This window comes from Mchenga conophoros, linkage group LG1 (assembly GCF_057382185.1).
Source record: "Mchenga conophoros isolate Kocher_MC1m ecotype Shallow Benthic linkage group LG1, M_conophoros_male_GT1.1, whole genome shotgun sequence".
Classification (NCBI taxonomy): Eukaryota; Metazoa; Chordata; class Actinopteri; order Cichliformes; family Cichlidae; genus Mchenga; species Mchenga conophoros.
In genome coordinates this window covers 29582119-29602980 of record NC_140526.1, presented here as the reverse complement: position 1 = coordinate 29602980, position 20862 = coordinate 29582119, and the positions used below count along the sequence as shown (strand labels likewise).

Genomic DNA, 20862 nt, shown 5'->3' with positions numbered 1-20862 from the left:
CACTTTGAATCACTACAACTCCCATGCCTTCGCTTTAAATTACACCTGTACTGCGCTATATATATAACATAATGTGTCGTACTTTAACACAATTTCTTCTAAAATTCACTATAAAGCATAGATTGTCTGCATTTACAAGATGCTATTTATATTTGCTTATGCAAAGTTATATATTTGTGTTATTGATCGGATCTTTGGGATTACGAGTCTAAATGAGTCCAGATAATTTCATAATATTAATAAGATTAATGTCCCCACTGCAATTGCAGCTTGATATCCACTAGATGGAGACAGAGTTTAATCTCCTTGTGGCGTCTATTAATTTGGCAGGCAACCGAAAGAGGCACTGGCTTTAATGTAGTTTGTCACTTTAGTTTTAAGTACCCTTAGTATTAAGTACTACTTAAAAATAAATAATGGCTATTATATATTTGGTAATAATCAGATCTGGATCAGTTTGATTTCTGCAGTGTGACTGCTCTGCCACCAAACAGTCGAGTTTTCCCACGAGGATTTAATTTAGACTTGTTAAATCCCTTGTTAAATCCCTCCGTTTCTTTTATGTTGGGGGAAACAAAAGATCCTGTCAGCAAAATGTTCCAACTGCATGTTTACATGTAATTTTACAGTACTGTGCAAAAGTCTTGGGCCCTCCCTAATTTCTTCACATTTTTCTGGGAAAATTAGAAATATCTTCCAACTGGTTTATTGAAACATTTTCAAAGATACATGGAAATACAGTATACAAGGCAAAAACTGGAATATGTACAATTCTAACCAGCTTGAAAGTTTATATATGTTATGATCATCTTTGTTCTTCAACACAGCCTGAACACTCTCCAGAAATACGTCACCAGGCTTCTTTAAGGACATTCAAAGCTCTTCTTTGGATTGTTTACTACATTTTGTAATTTATAGCTTTTCAGTAATTGCTGATTTGGTACAAAAATGCTGTCAAATTGTGCTATCTTTGGTTAGATTCAGCTAAAGAAATAGGAAGCAGGCTGCTAGTAACATAAAGATACGATTAAAATTGCTTATTTACTAAGTTGTATGTCGTGTGTAGACACAACACTGGCTCATCTCTTGAGTTAGGGAGTTTTAAATACTTGAATGATTTATAGGCCAGTGTTAAAGAAGAATTTAAATAAAGTCTGGCTCCTTAGAAGGGAAATAAAAAGTGAGGTGTGGCTCAAGACTTTTGCACAGTACCCTATGCTACAGGTGTTTTCGTTTCCAGTATATAATCCCTGGGGCTAATTCAAATCTCAGCCTAACCTGTCAATCTGGCCAAGGGGAGGGGGTAGTGGTGCATTCACATGCTCACAATAAAACAAGTTATTCAACGCACAAATATTTTAGGGTGCACTATGAAGTTGAATAACAGGTAATTAAGCTGACTGATGCCTTTCAACGACTTTCAGTTAATTTTAGATAAAAGTTAACTCACGATGAAGAGACAAAATTAAAGTGGAAAATGCCTTTAATGGTAAGGCATATTAGAATGCATAAAGTCAATTTAAAAAATTGACCAGCACCATAGCACATAAATACATTTGTTTTCGTTCTTTGTTGTTTTGTTTAAATGTAGGAGTAAGTAAGTTTGAAGTCAACAAGAAGTAAAAAATAATGAAAGAAGTGGCGAACAGACTGCCATGAATGAATATCAGAGGACTTCCTCCTCACTTCTCTCCGCCCACCAGAAAACGTCACACGTCGTTAACTCGGGTATTAGCGAAAATCTCAGCTCTCCCATTTATCACCCGGCTCTTCATCTGCGTTTTAGTCGGAATTGCGATATTTCCGACTGCATTTCAAAGCCGCATTGGTATTCAAATTTTAAAGGTAGCGCGTCTTTCCGGACAAACAACCCCCCGGGACAAAGTAAGGCTAAAACAAATATGAAACGTCCTGGAAATGTAACCCCAGCGTATGTAGGAACATTTGCTCTGCTGCTTTGCCTGCATTCAGTTACAGGTAAGTTTCCTTTTGAATAAACGACACGAATCAAAGCGGAATATTGCGTTAACGCAGAACTTAAAAGTTTACTTTGTTGACAGGTCTCTGCCTCTAACACTAGACTCCATTTCTCCTTAAGGGGACTCTGGTGCTGTTTGTTGTATTTTCCATGGCATTTGCTTCCCTTTTCCCCATTATATTGTCAATTCACTGTGAAGTGACCTACTTTGATTGCTTTTTGTTTTTCCTTTTCACATAAATCAACGTAATGCAGGGCGAAAAGAAAACAGCAGATGTACAACAGTAGCCTAAATATCTCAAGTATTTTTACTATTCTTACTTAAGCATTTAGGATTCAGTTTTGTGCACTTTTTTACCCCCTGAAAGCAGTCAATGTAGACGTATGCCTATGATAATGTGAGCTCATTATTGTCCTGGTAGACTAGGTGATTAAATGTGAGACCGGTCTGTTATTACACATGATACTCTGTTATTACTAAGCTCTATTCTGAGCAGTGATCATTGTACAAGAAGCGATACTTGCAGTAGTGAACAGTTCTCGTGGTTGTTTTCCCCTTTCTCAGTGGACAGTGTTTCTAGAAATGTCATTATTCTCACAGGCACACTTACAGGTGTCCCTTTAGTTGTCTCTGTGGACATCTACCTGGACTCACAAGGATTTGATGCAGATGGAAAGGAAATTAATGCCATCTGTGCTCCTGTCTGGGGCCATCATGAAGCAGCTGTCCACTCATCTAAATTTAGTTCAACATGCAAATGTGATTTTGTTCTCATGGTGGTTGTGTACATTCAGAGTCCCACCTGTCTGTCAGGTGTGGTGCATATCCTGTCCCACCCCTGAGCTGCTGTATTGTCATGCTGTGTACCTAGTCTGTTATTCAAAGATCCGCATGCTTCTGGAAAACTCAGCTAATCCTGGACATAAACACATTCTGCTGTCAGAGGTTGGCTCATAAAGACAGTGGCTACATCATAGGACCAGCTGTTTTCCAGCTCACACAGCCTTAGACACTTTCCAGCATTTATTCGGGATACACTTTTTGAGAATTTAACCACATAAAACTTTATATTGAGTCACATTTCCACTGTATTTTGGGCTATTTATTTATGTGTTTATTCTTCTGATCCGTTTTCATGGCGAATAGTTTCGTAAACATAGATTGTGCTGTATTCAAGAATAATTCATGTAGGGTTTTGGCCTCACTGCCAAACAAAATGCCAGTAAATTGCAGTTTGTTGTACCTGGAGCTGCTCACAGTTTGAATGGTGACTGCTGCTGTTGAGTCAATAGACTGGAAAAAGAAAACAAAGATAATGAGGTAAAGGTTTTGTAACTTTGAGAGATCTCGTATGACTCATAAGCTTTTGTCCTGCCGCTCCCACTGAGGTCTGAGCCATCATTTCACACAATCCAGGCATGATGTGTGACTCAGTGCCTCCCAGCAAAAACTGCAGGAGCACTGATCAGGGCAGAAACTCCAGCAACACCAGGGAAAGATCTCTGTGTTACTCTTTAGATACACCTGATGGCTGTACCCAACCATTTACCATACATTATCTGCAATAGAACTGAACTTTGGGAAATGCAGTGCTATATTGAGTTGGTAGTGCTGAGCGATACCATCTTTTAGACCTGGGGCATCAAACATAATGCCCGGGAACTAGAATTATCTGCCAAAGACACCAATTTGGCCCACTCTGCAGGTTTGAATAATGTAAAGGAGGGCATATATTTTGGAGGTTTGGAGCTTCTCCTGCTGATTAAGACATCTCCCGGGCCATTCATACTACAACAAGTAATTAATTAATAGATAAACAATTAAATGACAAGTTTTTTTGTTTTGTTGTTTGTTGTTGTTTTTTCACTATCTACTATAGAAATGTGTGCTTTTTGCAGTGGATGCATGCATGTGCAGCCGCGGTGTGAATAGTAAATACTAATAATCGTTGCACTGCCTTTCCTTTATCTCTTTCACTCAGCTGACTACTGTAAGGTAAATCACTGCTACAATGGAGCAACATGCGTGACTGGAGTAGGAGAGGAACCCTTCATCTGCATCTGTGCCGATGGCTTTGGTGGAGACAGCTGTAACCTGACAGAGACAGGTAGAGCTGAAAAGGAAAATTCTGGTGGGAAAGCACCGAAGCACGTACCGAAATTAACACCTTTCTTTTTCCATCTTCAGGACCTTGCAGTCCCAACCCCTGCAAGAACGATGGGTCCTGCGAGGTCATCGCTCCGACCAGACGAGGAGATGTTTTCAATGAGTACATCTGCAAGTGCCAGCCCGGCTTTAAGGGAGTGCACTGCCAGATCAGTAAGTTACTTCTGGCTATGAGTCAAAAGCCTGAACTGAACCCTTTTTGCATCTATAAGACTACTTGCTGTACTCCAGAGGACATTTAACTCCTTATTCAATGAATTTTAAAACAATTTCTGGCCACTTAATGTTGACATAAAAGATTTATCGTTTAGGAATGGGTTGCATTCTAATTTCTTTCAAAGTAGTATTTTTTAGAGAACAGCTTACCCAAAAATGTGAAAAACACAGTAGCAAGCTCCACTTGCAGCAGATTTCTCTAGAAGTTTTAACACAAGGAGTTTTTTCTTCCGGTCACAACTTCGGCAATGAAAGGGATGTGTAGTCCGCTCAGCAGCTTCATGAAAGGAGCCCATTCAGTGGCTTCTGTGGTTATTCTCTTTGGCTAATTAGTAAAAGACCACTCCAAGTCTCTTAGCATGCAGATGCTTCTCACACAGGGTCAACATTGCATCTATTTTATCCCAGTCAAATGAATAGTGAATTCAGTCATATCCTCATAGCAGAATCCAATACAAGTTTGCTTGTAAAATTAGCATTAAAACATGAGGATTATTAGTGGAGCAAATGCATGAGAAAATAACAAAAAGGAAGCCAAACTTAGGATGGGTTTTGTTTGTTTGTGTGTGTGTGTGTGTGTGTGTGTGTGTGTGTGTGTGTGTGTGTGTGTGTGTGTGTGTGTGTGTGTGTGTGTGTGAATATTATTCCTAGACACCTCTGAGCAGTGGCTGACATCCTGAACTGTGAGTTTGGTAGCAAAAATGATGAAAAAGATTTAATGTATAAACCTTCTGATTCAAAATCTTGCATAACTTTGTGAAGAGGCTTTTTTTCCCCTCTTTTCCTCTTTTTGTGGAGGAACAGCTCACCCTCCCAAAGCCCATGCTCTGACCACCAATTGTAGTGTTGGTGCAGTCTGGTCGTCTACTCCCATATTTTCTAATTTTGAACCAGGCAGACAATATACGCCGCACTATATAATATGTCCAGTAAATGCACGGAAATAACACTCCACAAAAAACAAGTGATGTGATAGTAGGTAAAGAGCCTTTGAGAAGTCACTGAGGTGAAGCCAGAGCGTGTGAAAATGAATTCCACTTGACAAAAATAAAATGTTCAGTACAAGCCAGATCTTCAGGCTTCAGATTTAAGTAGCAAAAAAAAGCAAAGGCTATTTCACAGTCTGCCTCTTGGTAAGATCATTTGTTTCTCAGTGTTATTAGCTGTGCTGTGCCCGTGCTGTTGTGACCAATCCTCTTAGCATTAACTGGAACAGGAATTAAACAGACCCATGTGGCATTACGTCAGCCCTGCATTCATTCTGAAGTTTCTTGGCGTTACTAAAACGGGTGAAATAAGGCATGTGTGTTGCTTAGGTGTCAGTTACACAGCTTTCATCAAGTCTGAACTTAATAACGTAACAACGTTTTTGGACTTTACCTTTAAAAAAAAATCGTATTAGATTTTATCACTGTCACTATAAAAGTTTGCACGTAAACTCCTCCTACACAGTTAGAGTTAAGCAAACAAAATTGACACATAGGTACATTAGGACCCTAAAGTTTCTTATCTATATACAATATTATGCCATCACATTGCCTAGCAACCACCTACCATCTGGCTAAAATGACGCATTTGTAGCATTTATGCACCTATAACACCTTATAAAAGCACTGTATCATTGCAATTTTACAACAGTTAATTTATATTCAGATTATAAACTATATATTATGTTGTATCATCATATGTCATATCCCTGTATTAGCCAGTGCGCATACTATTTCTCACACAGAGATGAAAAAGCAGAAGACAGTGTATTCTGCTGTGTAGATCATATAATTCATTGATGCGGCTGAGATTTTCTGCTTGTGGATTTTTCATGGAGCAGGGAGTGGGGCTGACCTCCTCTGGCTGCGGGTTTGGGAAAACATCATAAACATGGTACACACTGGTTTTCAATACAAACCAAACACAAAGACTTAACATAACCTACTATTATTACAAAGCAATCTATATACTGGTCATTTAGTAAAACAGCACCTTTTGTCTTCTTAGCTGCTTACTTTCAGTCACATTTTGCCTTTTAAAAACTGAAGGAATATTGTTTGGTGTGCAGTCTCACTGCTTGGTTTAAAAATGAATAGGTTCTTTTTCAAACAGTAGAGAAGAAAAATGTGTAATCATCCCAACTGTCTGTAGTCTTTATGTTGTATGAGTGTGCCACCTTGTGGAGATTACCAAGCATTACCTAGACAGTGGACCTTCAATCAAAACTGGACCTTCAATCAAAGGAGAAACATTAATGATACTTAATGACAAATTTCACTATTATTTGAAATACCTTCTTTTTTTTTCTTTTTTTTTTAAAGAGCTCAGTTTGTGTATACTGCTGTTGAGCAGATGTTCTAGCTTGTTGCCAGAATAGTTGGTGTGTAAGTGTGTCAGGTGACACGACATGGATATAACTTCAAAGTTTCCGCTGTTCCCACCTGTTCACTTTTCCTTCTTCAATGACGCCATGCCTCAGGGCCACTTCTGTCAACGCAATAAGATTGAAGAGTAATTATTTGTCACCAGCTGAATGCTGGAGACACAGTGAAATTATTATGGTCATTCACCTGCTTCAGTCCTCCACCAGTTTTCCCTCAGATGTTTGTGCTTGTTTGACAAGTGTGAACCGCATCTGAAGCACTCTTTGTTTGTTTTTGTTTTTGTTGTTGTTGTTGTTGTTTTATTTATTTGTTTTGTAATTTCTGAATTTGATTTTCAGATGTAAATGACTGTGAAAAACAGCCTTGTAAGAATGGAGGGCAATGCCGAGATCTGGATGGAGACTACTCCTGCCAGTGCCCCTCACCGTATGTTGGAAAGCAGTGCCAGCTACGTATGTGCACCACCATTAGACACACACATTTCAAACAGCCTGACAGCCTGTTGTTACTCGCTTTGCCTCAACATTTTTTAAAGAACTTAAAAACTGATGAGATATCCTTGTAAGCGTGGCTCACTCAAGCATGAGAAAAAGATCTAAAGCGTGGCAAGAGTAACAAAAAATCCCTCCATCTCATACCCCAGGGTGTGTTTCTCTGCTGGGGATGGAGGGAGGAGCAATCGTGGAGTCCCAGATTTCTGCTTCCTCTGTGCACTATGGCATTCTGGGTCTTCAGCGCTGGGGCCCAGAGTTGGCTCGACTGAACAACCAAGGCATCGTCAACGCCTGGACGTCAGCCACACACGACAAGAACCCCTGGATCGAGGTGAGAGAAGTGAATGCTTTTGACGAGACTGAGCAGTGCATGACCTGTCCAGATGCTCACTGACCCATGGCGTTTTGGTTACAACAGATTAATATGCAGAAGATTATGCGTCTGACGGGCATCATCACTCAGGGTGCCAGTCGCCTGGGCACAGCTGAGTACATCAAAGCCTTCAAGGTGGCAAGCAGCCTTGATGGAAACTCCTACATCACTTACAAAGTGGATGGCCAGCAGAGGGATAAGGTAGACACAACTTTGTACTACATATGTTATTTTCTATTGTGTTTAAAGTGGACCTGTTAAGCTTTTTCTCATTTTCTAACACATAGATACTCTTACAGTGGTGGATGTCGATATTAAGGTGTTAAACAATCTAGAACAATGAGATGAGGTGTAGAAGTAATCCCAATGAGCCAGACTTTTTTTTTCAACTCATGCCTCTCCCTGATGTTTATTTAGAGCTGTGTTCCTGAGATGACAGATGATATCTGCTCTCACTGACAAGCTCCACCCACCTCTTGTTTGAACCCTCTGTTTGTAAGAGGCAGCCAATCAAAAAAAAGCTGAAGGGTAGGCAGCCCAGACCGCCCTGTTGCACCAAAGTCCAGTGCAGGACAAATAAGGATTATTCTCTTTGTCTTCAAACTTCACAACTATATACTACCCTTGGGGGACCTGGGTATCTAGGGTAGCTAAGCATTTGACCTTGACCTTCAAAATCAACAAGATCATAGTTGATCTTGAAAAGAATTTAAAGAAACCATATTGAGTAATCTATCATATGAAAGGGCATAGAGAGAGCTATAAAACACACCGTGACGCCATTACAGGCTGACATCATCATGTTGTAACAAAAACATCATAAAACAGTTTTAGTATAGCCCTTGCCCTTTGGTGGGAGTTAGTTGTGCTCTCTGAGTGTTCTTGTTGACTTTGTTTATTCAGTTTGCTCACCTGTGTTTGTTTGCTGCAGGTTTTTGTGGGCAACATAGATAACGACCGCACAAAGACAAACCTTTTTGACGTTCCTATCGTGGCCCAGTACATCCGCATCATCCCCGTGGTTTGTCGCAGGGCCTGCACGCTGCGCATGGAGCTGCTGGGCTGTGAACTTCACGGTAAACACAATAAACTTCCAGCACAGCCGTAACACTTACAGCAAGGTCAGCGAGCAAAAGCAGTTAGATAAAAAAGATAGGACAATAATGAAAAAGGACAGGTGGTGTACGCTAAGTCGAAGTCAGGTCACAGCCTCTGTGAACCCTTAACCTAAACTGCATAACTCCTCGCAGCATCGTTAGTGTGTCTTGTGCTACTGTGTTGATGTCTTCTTACTGTGGTCTTGCTGACAGGTGAAATGACAGACTTTTGAAATTTAATTGCACCACATCTAGCCTAGTTTGACCACATAGAAGTTATCCACTATAGCTCTGTGGGTACAGTCCTTATTATGAAACAACAAAAGAAGCCATTTCAACCACTCAAGAATAAAAACACTGCCGGCTGTGTTTTTGTCCATCTTCAGCTTTTGTCTTATTTGATCTTAATGCTAAAAGGTTTAAAGAAAAACAGCTCTGTGTGCTATGTTGCATGCTTTCTTCTGCATTGTGTGGCTCTTCTGTTTTTTTCCTTTCACTCGGTCACTGGTGGGTATTTGTGATTGTAATCAGTCACTCGCTTTGTGAATGTTCGTCATTCTTAAAATGTTGGGTGAAGTTGATTCTTCTTTTCTGTCGGGTGATTTCAATTTTTCCCCTCTTTTCTCTTTCTGTTGCTTTGGCTTCCCCCTCCCTCCGTCTGTCCGTCTGCCTTTTGATTCACAGTTTATTCAAACACGGCAGGTTGCTCAGAGCCTCTTGGTATGAAGTCTCGGTTCATCTCAGACGGGCAGCTTTCAGCCTCCAGCTCTTACCGCACGTGGGGCATTGATACTTTCACGTGGCACCCTCAGTTTGCCCGGCTGGATAAGGTGGGGAAGACTAATGCATGGTCTCCTGCTTACAACAACCGCTCAGAGTGGATCCAGGTGAGGGAAACCGCAGCAGTTATCTTATTGTATATTTATTTTATTTTATTCTACTGTATATAGTATTTTATTTTATTCTATTCTGTACAGTTGTGTACTGTATTTATTCTTATTGTATTCTAATTTTTGCCTCATAACTTTTGCACTGTCCACTTCCTGCTGTGACAAAACAAATTTCCCACGTGTGGGACTAATAAAGGTTATCTTATCTTATCTTATCTTATCTTATCTTATCTTAGGTTGATCTAGAGAAGACAAAGCGCCTCACGGGCATCATCACACAGGGTGCAAAGGACTTTGGAGTAGTGCAGTTTGTATCAGTGTTTAAAGTTGCTTACAGCAATGATGGGGAGTCCTGGAGTACAGTGAAGGAGAACACCGGAAATGATAAGGTCAGACGTATGTGAATACCTGAAATGCCATTTCCTCTTTTTTTTTTTCCATATATGTCAAAGCTACGTTAAAAATAAGGTAAGATATACTTTATTATCTCAAAAGTTGAGAAATTGCTGTGTTGCAGCATCCAAAACATTAAACAAAACGTAATAAAATACAATATGACAAAACAATATTTTGATTCAGTAAGGTAGAAAAACAGGAGCAGTATTAAAAAACCTACACAAAATCATAGAAAATTCCACTTCACCTCCACTTCAGAAAAAAATTGTAATCTAACAAACAAAACACACACTCACACACCCACGCATGCACAAAAACAGTCACTGACACGTGTAAATGGGAGTAAGGTGTGTTCAAAACAATGTGTTTTCATTTAACAGTAACCTTAACATGTTTTTGCAGCTCTTCCAGGGAAACACTGACAACAACACCCATAAGAAGAATGTTTTTGAGCCTCCGGTCTATGCTCGATACGTCCGAGTCATCCCCTGGGAATGGCACGAGCGCATCACTCTGCGCATGGAGCTGTTGGGCTGCGATGATTAGAAACTAGTCAATAACCATTTATCAGCACTCCATCCTCATCCTCAGATGCTCCGTCTGCTCGCACCACAGCGGAGGACGGATCGCAAACAGAATCATTTGCTTTGTTTTTTACTCCATGGGAATCATATTTGCTGAATAGCTTGGACTTTAACACTTGTAGCACTTTGACTGTAGCAACCCCCCCCCTAATGTTTACATTGCTAAAAGTTTGTTTGATGCTGCAACATTGAACTGCTCACAGATCCCTCACAGATTGATAATTTGTCCTTTAGGAGCTTTTTTTTGCACAGATCTTCTCTTAGTCTGTCTAAGAATGCAAGCCCTGAGATTTTCCCGGTGTAATACAGAGTGTATTTATGGCATTTTCAACCACACAGGACAGGAACGCTTGTCCAGAGCAGGAAAATGATAACTTTCACATTTTGACTCCACGGATGAGTAGGGTTTTCTGTTTGTTTGTTTTGGGGGGGGGGGGTTAAACACATTTTGACACCTTTTTGCTTTGTTCCTAAATTTAATTTCATGACCAACTAATTCTTTTTACAAAAAATGTGAAATATGTAGAAAACAGCAACGTTTTGCATTGCTTTTTTAATTCACTGTTGGTTAACATTATTAAATGTTTTAAAAAAAAAAACTCTTTCTACACTTTGTGTATCTTTTCAGCTGAGACACAAAAATCCATTTTTGAGCTGTTAGAGTGCCCATGTTAGAGTAGATGCTCACAGCTGATTTAAGCATGAGCTGACTTGTTAGCAGAGTCATGTACACAGGGTACAAAATGAAGGCGTAGATAAAGAAGACAAAAGTGAGCATTCTTTTGTACAACTCAGCATTTAAAAGGAGATAAAACTTAAAAGAAGGTGCAGTTTTTGAGCAGCCTGGCGTTGGCTGCGTTCCTCTTTGTTTCGCAAAAAACAAACTGTTCTAACCACACAAAACATGATGTGAGTCTTCATGCTCAGCCTGGTGATGGTGAAATTGAAGCTAAGGAATTCAGGAAATCATTTCTTAAACACTGATATACAAAAACTCATCCTTTAACTTACTATTATGTTTACAATTTTATGTCCTTTTTATAAGGTTTCAATGTGATTCCACTTTTATAGCAGTTTTATTTTACTCTCACATCCAATGGGAATCTCTACCAAACAGTGGAAACGTGGACGTCAAATTTGAGTGAGTGACACGCAGTACAAAAGTACAGGAATCACTCTTAAACTGTTTTCTAACATCCAAATTAGGTCAAACAGCCTGTTTATGTAATAAATGAATACATGATACAGCAATAAGAAAGAGACGTGGCAAAAATGGCATCCATGGGAGAGTTCAAAGAGAAAACCACTGCTGACTCTAGAGAACACAATGGCTCGTCTTACATGTGCCAAAAACATCTTGATGACTTTGGGGAAACTATTCTGTGAACTGAAGACCAAAGCTGAACGTTTAGGAAGTTTTGAGTCTGTTACATTTGCGTAAAACTAACAGCATTTCATAAAAAGAACTTCATAGCAACAGTGAAACATGGTGGTGGTAGTGTGATGGTCTGCGGATGTTTTGGTGCTTTCCTGAAGTGCTAGCACACTTGGATATTCCAAAACACACCAGCAAGTTTATCTCTGAATGGTTCAAAAAATAAAAAATTGAAAGTGGCATAATTAAAATCTGGACTTTGATCTGATACTTAACACACCACTCATGCTTGAAAACCCTCCAGTATGTCTGAATAAAACAATTCTGTAATAAAGAGTGTGCCAAACTCCTCCACAGCAAGAGAGACTCGTTGCCAGTTATCGCAAACGCTTGAATGCAGTTCTTGCAGAAGACTTCAGCTTGCTCTTTACACCAGTAATTACACCTTGTTAGCCCATAAGCTCACAATCCTGGCATGTTTGGCCTCTGGCAACATCTTTCATCTCTGTAAAATAAAAGCAGTGGAGGTCAAAGCATCTCTAACACATGATACTTCTTCACTGTTTGTGTCTGCTGTATGTGACTGTGTAGGTCATGTTTTCCACACCATAAAAGGAGCTCTTTTTAAAGATTACGGTGTTTCTAGTGTTTCTAGTAAATGCTGCTGCCCTCCATAACAAGTATCTGCTTTCAAAGAGTTTTCCTCCACAAACAGCCGCTCAGCGATCCCATGTGCCGTTCCTGTTGAAGTGTATTACTGTGGTGACCTTAATATTTTTTATAGAGCCTCCACAAAGACTTTACCCAATAGTAGAATAATATGCGTAACATAAAAGGCTAAATTTCCATCAAAATCACGATGATCTTTAACTTTCCTTTAAAGCTATAAACCACTGTAACTGCGCTTACTTTGCGGGGGTGGGGGTAATTTCTGTAGGTCTTCTTGAACCGCAGATGCCCTACCTACCACAGCTTGCACAAAGAGACACACACGGGGATGTTTCCAGCAGCTTGATGACTGTGCTTAAGAATCAGAGCAGCGGTACGACCCGACACTCCTCGGGGAGAAGGTCAGGACATTCTTCATCATTATTAACTGGCCCATAGCTGCACCTGTTTTTTATCATCGACAGAGACCGAGGGGAAGCTAAATGCGGTATTAATATCCTGGGAATATTTTAATCACTTTGCCTCCAGCTCTCCAACATCAGACCTTTCACACGAGGTGGAAAAACCACGCAGACAATTTCGCGGTAAGTGGGAAAGAAAGCCATCTAATAATAATAATTATTATTATAACAACTGTACGTCAGATATAATTTGTTAGCTTTAACCTCCTGCATTTTTAATTTCTCTTTGATATTTGGGCTGATTGGGACCTGATGAATGTAAAAACAAAGAATTACCAGATTTTTTTTTAACGAGAAAACTACTGTGACGAACATTAATGGCTATTGTTACATCTAAACACTGAAGTCACTTTAAGTGACAGTCCCGCAGTGTGAAAACGCATTTTCCCTGTATAAACACAGCAAACTATATACAGTGAGGTCATTACATTTGGCACACCTGCTAAAATTGTATCGTGCTTTCCTTTACTGCTGCTGCTTTATTATAACATCCAGTGTTCACAATACAGCAAGCAGAGTCTTCATTTTTTTTAAAAACCCTCGAGAACAAATACTTTTTTGTCCTCCTCCCTGTCATCTCCATATTCAACATCTTTTGTCGACTATATCCACTATCCCGACTCTGCACATGCCCTAACCACCTCAGCCTTGCCTCTCCTTGTCTCCAAGCTGCTCAGTCTGAGCCGCTCCTCTGCTGAACTCATTTCTGATCTTGTCCATCCTGCTCCATGACCTTTAATGATTAATTAGCTAATATTTTTTCTCTTCGCAGGTTTGAGGATTGTGCAGACACTGATGATGATGATTTGGTGCTTCCAGACTGTATTGTTGTTCATAGCTCACCTGGTTCTCTCAGACTGGGCCCCGGCTGCCCCCCCAACCCAAAACAGCTTCTTCTACGGTGACTACCTCAATGAAAGCGGCAACAACGAACGTATGCACATTATTGCTCAGACCCTAACCTTTTAATATAAAATTAGTATGATAAGTTAAATCTGTATTTATTCTGCAGTTCATTTTATTGGTATGAAACTCTACGTGGACTCTGCTGAGCAATCAGTGCTTTCGGTCAGAGGGGGTAATGCGACCCTACAATGCAGATTTTGGTATGAGCCTGTGCCAAGCTCACCAAGGGAGGTCCGGGTCAAGTGGTCCTGGCTGCCCGCCGCTGGGGGACAGGAGACTGATGTGATCGTGGCTTTCGGGACTCGATTCCGAAGTTTTGGAGATTTCAGGTTAAAGATATGATCAACTGAATAAGATAACCTGATCGCTGACTGTTTGACCATGTTTTTCTTTAAACTATTAACATGCACTGTCTGTCGGGCAGGGGTCGTGTGCAGCTCCGACAGGATTTCCCAGGAGATGCTGCACTTGTGTTGAATAAACTCTGGCTGAATGATACAGGTCGCTATCGATGTACTGTGGTGGATGGACTGGAGGACCAAAGCGCAGTGGTTCACCTAGAGCTACAAGGTACTGCATTTACACCTTCAGCTATCCTGTTTGCTTTGGATATCCATTATAAAAGCAGACTGCTTACATTTGCAAATAAATAATCAATTTAAAAAAAAGACAAAAAAGGAAAAAAAGAAAAAAAAAAACCCTGCAAACAACTGACAAACATTTTACTTTCCAAATTGAGTTGCCATAGAAAACCACACAATTAACTTTAACCACTCATCTGTTTGGTTCAGCTGACCCAGTAGCCTGTGATTTCCCACTGTTGCAGATCAAAGTGTTCCGTTTTGTAGTTTGTAGTAAGAGCAGATGATTGCAAACCTACTTACTGGAATTTAAAAAAAACAAAAAAACAAAACAACAACAACAACCCCACAAGCCAGTGGTAGTATCACCTGGTAAGCAAAGTAGTAACAATAGCTGAAATAACAATAGCAGTGAAAGCTTGACACACTTTGAAGTCCACATAGATATTCTGATGTCTGATTGAATCTTCCACCCAGGTGTGGTGTTTCCCTACCAACACCCTCATGGTCGTTACCATCTGAGCTTCCTGGGAGCCCAGCAAGCCTGTAAGGAGCAGGACTCGACAGTGGCCACCATCACACAGCTCTTCCAGTGTTGGAAAGAGGGAATGAACTGGTGCAATGCCGGTTGGCTAGCTGATGGGACAGTCCAGTATCCGATCACGCAGTCCAGGGAGCCCTGCGGGGGAGCCCGCCTCGCCCCGGGTGTCCGCCGCTACGATAGACTTCACCTCTACCCTAATCACTACGATGTCTTCTGTTTCTCCTCTTTGCTCCAAGGTGAGGCGAAGCAGAAGGTGATGCGAGGTCAACAAGGCCACAGAGAAGCTAAAGTGATATTGAGTGGCCATTTCCTGATGTGTAATTGTGTTTTCCTTACTGTGACATGTCAAGATGCCCACACTGACAAAGATTAGCAGATCCATTACTTAGCAGTTTCACACCCTCATTTCTGAAGAGCACAGTGGCACAGATTCCCATTATCCCTCTCTTTAAAGGTGCTAAGACTCATTACTTGAGCCTCCATTTATTTATACATATAGTGTATGAATAAATGACCTAACTGAATGTTCTAATTCATCATAATTAATTTTACAGAAACTCAAGTACAAATACACATTAGCATTTATGGGTGATAAATCGCAGCTATATAGCAGTCTGAAACACGTCTGTGCAGCTAACTGTCAAAATAAATGTGTTTTATTCTAAGGGAGAGTCTACTACCTTCAGTCCTCTCACAAGATGAACCTGACTGAAGCTCAGCATGCGTGTCAGGAGGACGGAGCAGAGATTGCCAAAGTTGGACAGCTGTATTCTGCGTGGAAGTTCACGGGGCTTGACCGCTGTGATGCCGGCTGGCTGGCCGATGGAAGCGTTCGCTATCCCATCACCAGACCTCGAAGTAACTGTGGTCCGTCTGAGCCAGGGGTACGCAGCTTTGGTTTCCCACCTCCGCAGCACAAGCATGGAGTCTACTGCTACAAGTTAGATACTGAAAGAGTGTAGATCTCCACCCATCCTTGGTGGGCCATAACATTTAAATATTTTTTAAAATTGTTATTATAGCCAACAGGATGCTTAACACTGTAGACGAGTGCACTTCTGCAGTCTGCAAAACATCTACAGGTTCACAAGATGATGAACAGAAGAAACTTTAATGCTACAACATTTAAAAAAAAAAGAAAGAATCTAAACTCATATACATTTCTTTCCATGTGAGCTACTACAGATTTTACTTATAATTGCCACTGAAATTATTCAAGTAGAATAAAACTACTTTCAGCTGTTTCTTCATTAACAAGGGCTCACCACATCAGCTAGCACTGCACATTTGATTTAGCAGTTTTTGTAGAGCTTTTTCACTTCTTGGATCCATATGTAAACCACTACGCTATGGAGCTTTAAATACTCCAACAGAATAGTAAAAAGAAAATCCCTCGTTATATTTGACACGAGGATTCAGAGCTCAAATACTGGCATTCCTGTACTTTTTAAACATTTTTTTTCCTTTCACTTTTACTATAGCTGAGAGACAGCAGGAATATAAAACGAAAACCTGGGGAGAAGGAAAATAACATTCAACAAAGTTGCTGTCTGATTTCCTCTTTCATATATGAACGTAAAGCATTTACTGTGATGTCTCACCAAGTTGTACTTACATCGTATCTGAAGCACATGACAATCAACTCAAAATCTAGCAAAGGAGCCGTCTAGTTGATTTTTTTTAATGGAAATATATATCCTATTTATTACAAATAAAGATCCTCATACAGAACATCTGGTTTTGTCTCTCTGCTGCTGCTCAGTGTTTGAATGTATAACTCAAGCATGCCACCTGTCCTCAACAAATAAGTCTGTTAATTGTTAAACTAAAAAAAAAAGTGTTTGAATTCAACTATCCTGCTAATTCGCACACATTTATATTAAATACTGAAATGTTTGAAATAATTGTCATGTTGTAAGTTTGCATTTGAGATGCAGTAGCCTGGCACAAAGACACAAAACACTCCAGGCTTTGTCCACAGTGAAAAAGAAAACATATCACTTCCACTTCTTTAAGTAATTCATGTGCAATCAAAATAAATAAATCTGTATTTGTGTATATATATATATATATATATATATATATATATATATATATATATATATATATATATATATATATATATATATATATATATATATATATATATATATATATATATATATATATATATAAATAAAAGACGGTATGCTCTTCTCTATGTAAATTGAGCTTCGAGAAGAAGATGCTCGATTTTCATCCTGACCCCTGCCTTTTTCTGAGGAGCCAACTTCTTAAACACTTTCGTGAGGGTCATAAAGTAATACTCATCGCAGTCTTGTGGTTTTGGAGTGTCTGTCTGTACTCCTTTGTGGCATTTAGAGGAGTCCATCTCTGTACTCCTCTTCATTTTCCTCCCAGTGTCACATTTGCCTGATCTGGTGAAACTGTGAGACACAGAATGGCCGCCGCTGGCTCTGTGGCTGTTTTGGCCCTCTGAATCTTGGCCCTCTGAATCTGAGACGATAGTTATGCCGTTACCGTTCACATCCCTCTCCTGTAAAGATAAAACATTTTTTAAACCAATTAAAATCTCTTGGATGACTTTCCTTTTTGTTGGTTTGATGCTCAGTTGGTAGAACTGGTTCCACATCAACAACGTTGAAAGAACACACTGAAACATTTGGAGCTATTAAGCAAATAGCTTAAATATGTGCAGGGTTCACATCTCGCCATAAGGATTGTGGTAATCAGTGGGACCTTCAACCGATGTTAGCATATTTAAATTTAGCAATGAAACAGAAGCAGCTGGTTGAAGGTAATGGGTATTAGGTGACTGCTGCTTGTCTGATATATGGCTGGCAGTGCATGATTTTATTAATATAAATAGAAAGGTACTCTACTACAATTAAAGGTCTGTAAAAATCTTAAAATGAAACCCATTCTCTCAACCCCCTCAGCCCCAGTTATCATGAATGTTGAATATCAGAGACATCCACTCATTCTGGGCCATCTCTTTTTCCTTCAGAGAAGGGGAGCTGTGCCCCATCTATAAATTTCTTGGATGTCCCCCTGATGTTTTTAATAAATGCTGGTTTGCTTTGTTTGGACAAGCTGACCAATTGGAAGTGACTGAGTCTCTTTCTAAAGTGGCTACAGCTTTTCCACTAGACCACACACAAAGTATTTAATAAAACTATAGACATGCACACTAAATATTTAGGAACATTGTTAAGAGATAATGCATATCTGCTTTAACGTAGAGCATGTGCAGCACTACACCATCACACCCTCACCATGTCATATGAAGGGCTCCCTCTGTCATTTTGGAATCTTTGTGTCAATTCAGCCTGTAGTTTGGATAATTTCCGGACCCTCCTCTGTTGTTGCTCACTGCAAAATGACAGATGACTGTGGAAAGTTTTCCTTCTTATCACTGTGGCTTTGCAGTACAAACAGTGGTAATGCGCCTGACTTCTGCACTGGAGTCTACACCTGTGGAAGGTGTATTCTGAAACAGAAAAGATGTAAACATCATGATTAGGAATGAGTTGGTTTAACTTAAACTTAAAGTTCTGAAACATACTTCCAGTTTCAAAGGCTTCCCTTTGATGGCTGTCCAAGTGGATCCTAAGACTGGGGCGGTTTGTGGGTTTGAAAATTTCAGGTGAACAAAACGGACAATGAAATTTTCCTGGAGAACAGCAAGTGTTGCATTTTTGCAGAGCAGGAATAGAAGATCCCTTCCGGATAGACACGTGAAACTGGAACAGATAATAAAGTCATTAATCCGAAAATATCAGATGCACGAAGAAGGGCAGCCAATAACAAGTCCTGATTTCTGCTGGAGGTACGACAGCAAGGAAGCTTAGTAGAAATGCAATTACTTGGAAACAGCAATGTGGAATTATAAAGTTTTAATTTGTGTTATTTAATGTGTCCAATGCAAGGGAAAAAAAATGTGTAATTCTGATTGCAGTTGAATCACTTTTAATGACTCTTAGACTATGTTTGTCAGCAACTGCTAGCCTTTTTCAGAGTTAAACTTACTCCTTTGCATCTCTTTGTTTAAGAGATGCAAACTGTTTGTTTGCATTTTTCTTTTTTGACCTTGTTTAGGTCAAAAAAGAAAAATGCAAACAAACAGTTCCTGTGACTAATGACTAGCTTCATTGTTAGCCACCTGCTAGATAAGCTGAATGACACTTAGTTAGTTGCCAAATAGAAAACAGTCAACCTGCTATGAAGGCAAAAGACTTATAATCAATGCTGCCTAGAATAAAAATACTTACATTTAACTGCTTGGGACTGTCCATCTTTCTCACAGAGCTACCTGAGGCCTGCTCTTCTTCTTTGGGGAGCTCACTGCAGTTTTTCACCCTTTATATTGCTTTGCTGCCTCCCTCTGGTTTTGAAGTGTCTGTCTGTACACATTAACATTTTTGTACTCATTTTCGTCATCCTCACGTTCACCTGACCAGGGGAAGCGTCGGTGCTCTGAAATGATAGTTATTTTGTTACAGTCAAAACCTTTGATGTAACTCGCCTCTTAGTGTGATGCTCAGTTTGTAGTAACATGCAGGTAACATTATTCAGCATGCCCACATCTTTCTAAAGGCTTATAAACCAGCTTTGTCACCGACTGCTAACCATTTTTAGGGTTAAAGTTACTCTTTTGCTTCTCTTATGTTAAATACAAATATAAGCAAACAATTTCCAGTGTTATGATAGCATACATATCAGCCTATCTGATATGTTGCCTGTAAGCCAATTAGCTACCAGACAGAAGAGTTAACCTCCTATGAATATAAAAGGCTCATAATAACTGTTAGTTGCTAGCTAAAACAATATTTGCATTGAACTGTTGGTCACTGTCCGTCTTGCTCACAGAACTACCTGAAGCCTTTTCCAGTCTTTTCTATGAATATAACAGCAATTGGTTATCCTTTAAATTGCTTTACTGCCTCCTTCTGGTTCCTGTCAACAATAATTTGAGTCTTTTAATTGAATTTTACAAAACCTTTAACATTAATCCCCCCCCCCCCCCCCCCCTTTACTAAGTCCACAGCCTAAAGTACATGTGCAAACTTGATCGTAACTTGCACCAGTTCTGATGTAAAACTGTAACCACTGCTATCTATAAACAGTAAGTACAGTTATCAGTAAAGAAGTATGCACAAATCTTGAGTCACCGCTCTTGTCTTTATATTTTGCTAGAAAACTGCTAAATAAATGCAGCGATTTTTTGAGTTTGTACAGTTCTAATGAACATGACAGTCAATATTTATTATGACCATCTTTATCCTTTGACACACCCTGAACTTTCTTAGACAGCTTCCTTCTTTAAATAGTCTTCAGGAATAGTTCTTCAGGCTTCTTGAAGGACATTCAAAGCTCTTCTTTGAATGTTTTGCCTTTTGTTGTGTTCTCTGTCAAATTTCTCCCACACTAAGGTTGAGGTCCAGGCTCTGTGGAGGCCAATCCATGACTGATAGTTTTCCACTATGTGTTTTTCTATCTAGGTGAGCTTCCAATGCATTGAGAATGTGTTTGGGATTATTGTGATGCTAAAACAAATGCGGTTCCCAGAAACTTTCCAAATGGTATTTCATGCTGGATTAAAATTTCACAGCACTTTTCTGTGCAGAACAGCAGTTGCTGAAATGAAGCCACAAACCCTCGTGTTTTACAGAGGCTGTAGGCACTCACCTCACTCCTGACCTCCTCTATACTTGCTGATGATGATTTTGAAGCAAAAACCTTACATTTGGATTCATCAC

The 20862-nt window shown here is 39.8% G+C and overlaps 3 protein-coding genes across 4 annotated transcripts; 2 read left to right on the top strand and 1 right to left on the bottom strand.

Annotated features, from left to right (window-relative positions):
• Window positions 1-1718: 1718 nt before the first annotated feature.
• On the top strand, window positions 1719-11166 carry LOC146583588 (lactadherin-like). Of its 2 annotated transcripts, none has more exons than XM_085274061.1 (10): window positions 1719-1977; window positions 3961-4086; window positions 4167-4298; window positions 7072-7185; window positions 7377-7558; window positions 7646-7801; window positions 8532-8676; window positions 9400-9584; window positions 9824-9976; window positions 10386-11166. In XM_085274061.1, the coding sequence occupies exons 1-10, from the start codon at window positions 1902-1904 to the stop codon at window positions 10527-10529; spliced, it is 1413 nt and encodes a 470-aa protein (XP_085130187.1). In that variant the 5' UTR covers window positions 1719-1901; the 3' UTR covers window positions 10530-11166. The 2 variants fall into 2 exon arrangements, with proteins under 2 accessions (XP_085130187.1, XP_085130179.1); XM_085274053.1 differs by having other exon boundaries at window positions 1721-1977; window positions 9382-9584.
• Window positions 11167-13123: 1957 nt separating this feature from the next.
• Window positions 13124-16957, top strand: LOC146583587 (hyaluronan and proteoglycan link protein 3-like). Its single transcript, XM_085274073.1, has 6 exons — window positions 13124-13195; window positions 13845-14006; window positions 14085-14307; window positions 14403-14548; window positions 15037-15339; window positions 15770-16957. Exons 2-6 carry the CDS (start codon window positions 13868-13870, stop codon window positions 16063-16065), a joined length of 1107 nt encoding a protein of 368 aa, XP_085130199.1. The 5' UTR covers window positions 13124-13195; window positions 13845-13867; the 3' UTR covers window positions 16066-16957.
• Window positions 16958-17300: 343 nt separating this feature from the next.
• Window positions 17301-19480, bottom strand: LOC146583586 (uncharacterized). Its single transcript, XM_085281012.1, has 4 exons — window positions 19375-19480; window positions 18669-18846; window positions 18379-18593; window positions 17301-17639 (listed from the first exon to the last, which is right to left on the bottom strand). Exons 1-4 carry the CDS (start codon window positions 19396-19398, stop codon window positions 17301-17303), a joined length of 756 nt encoding a protein of 251 aa, XP_085137138.1. The 5' UTR covers window positions 19399-19480.
• Between the last annotated feature and the right edge of the window lie 1382 nt (window positions 19481-20862).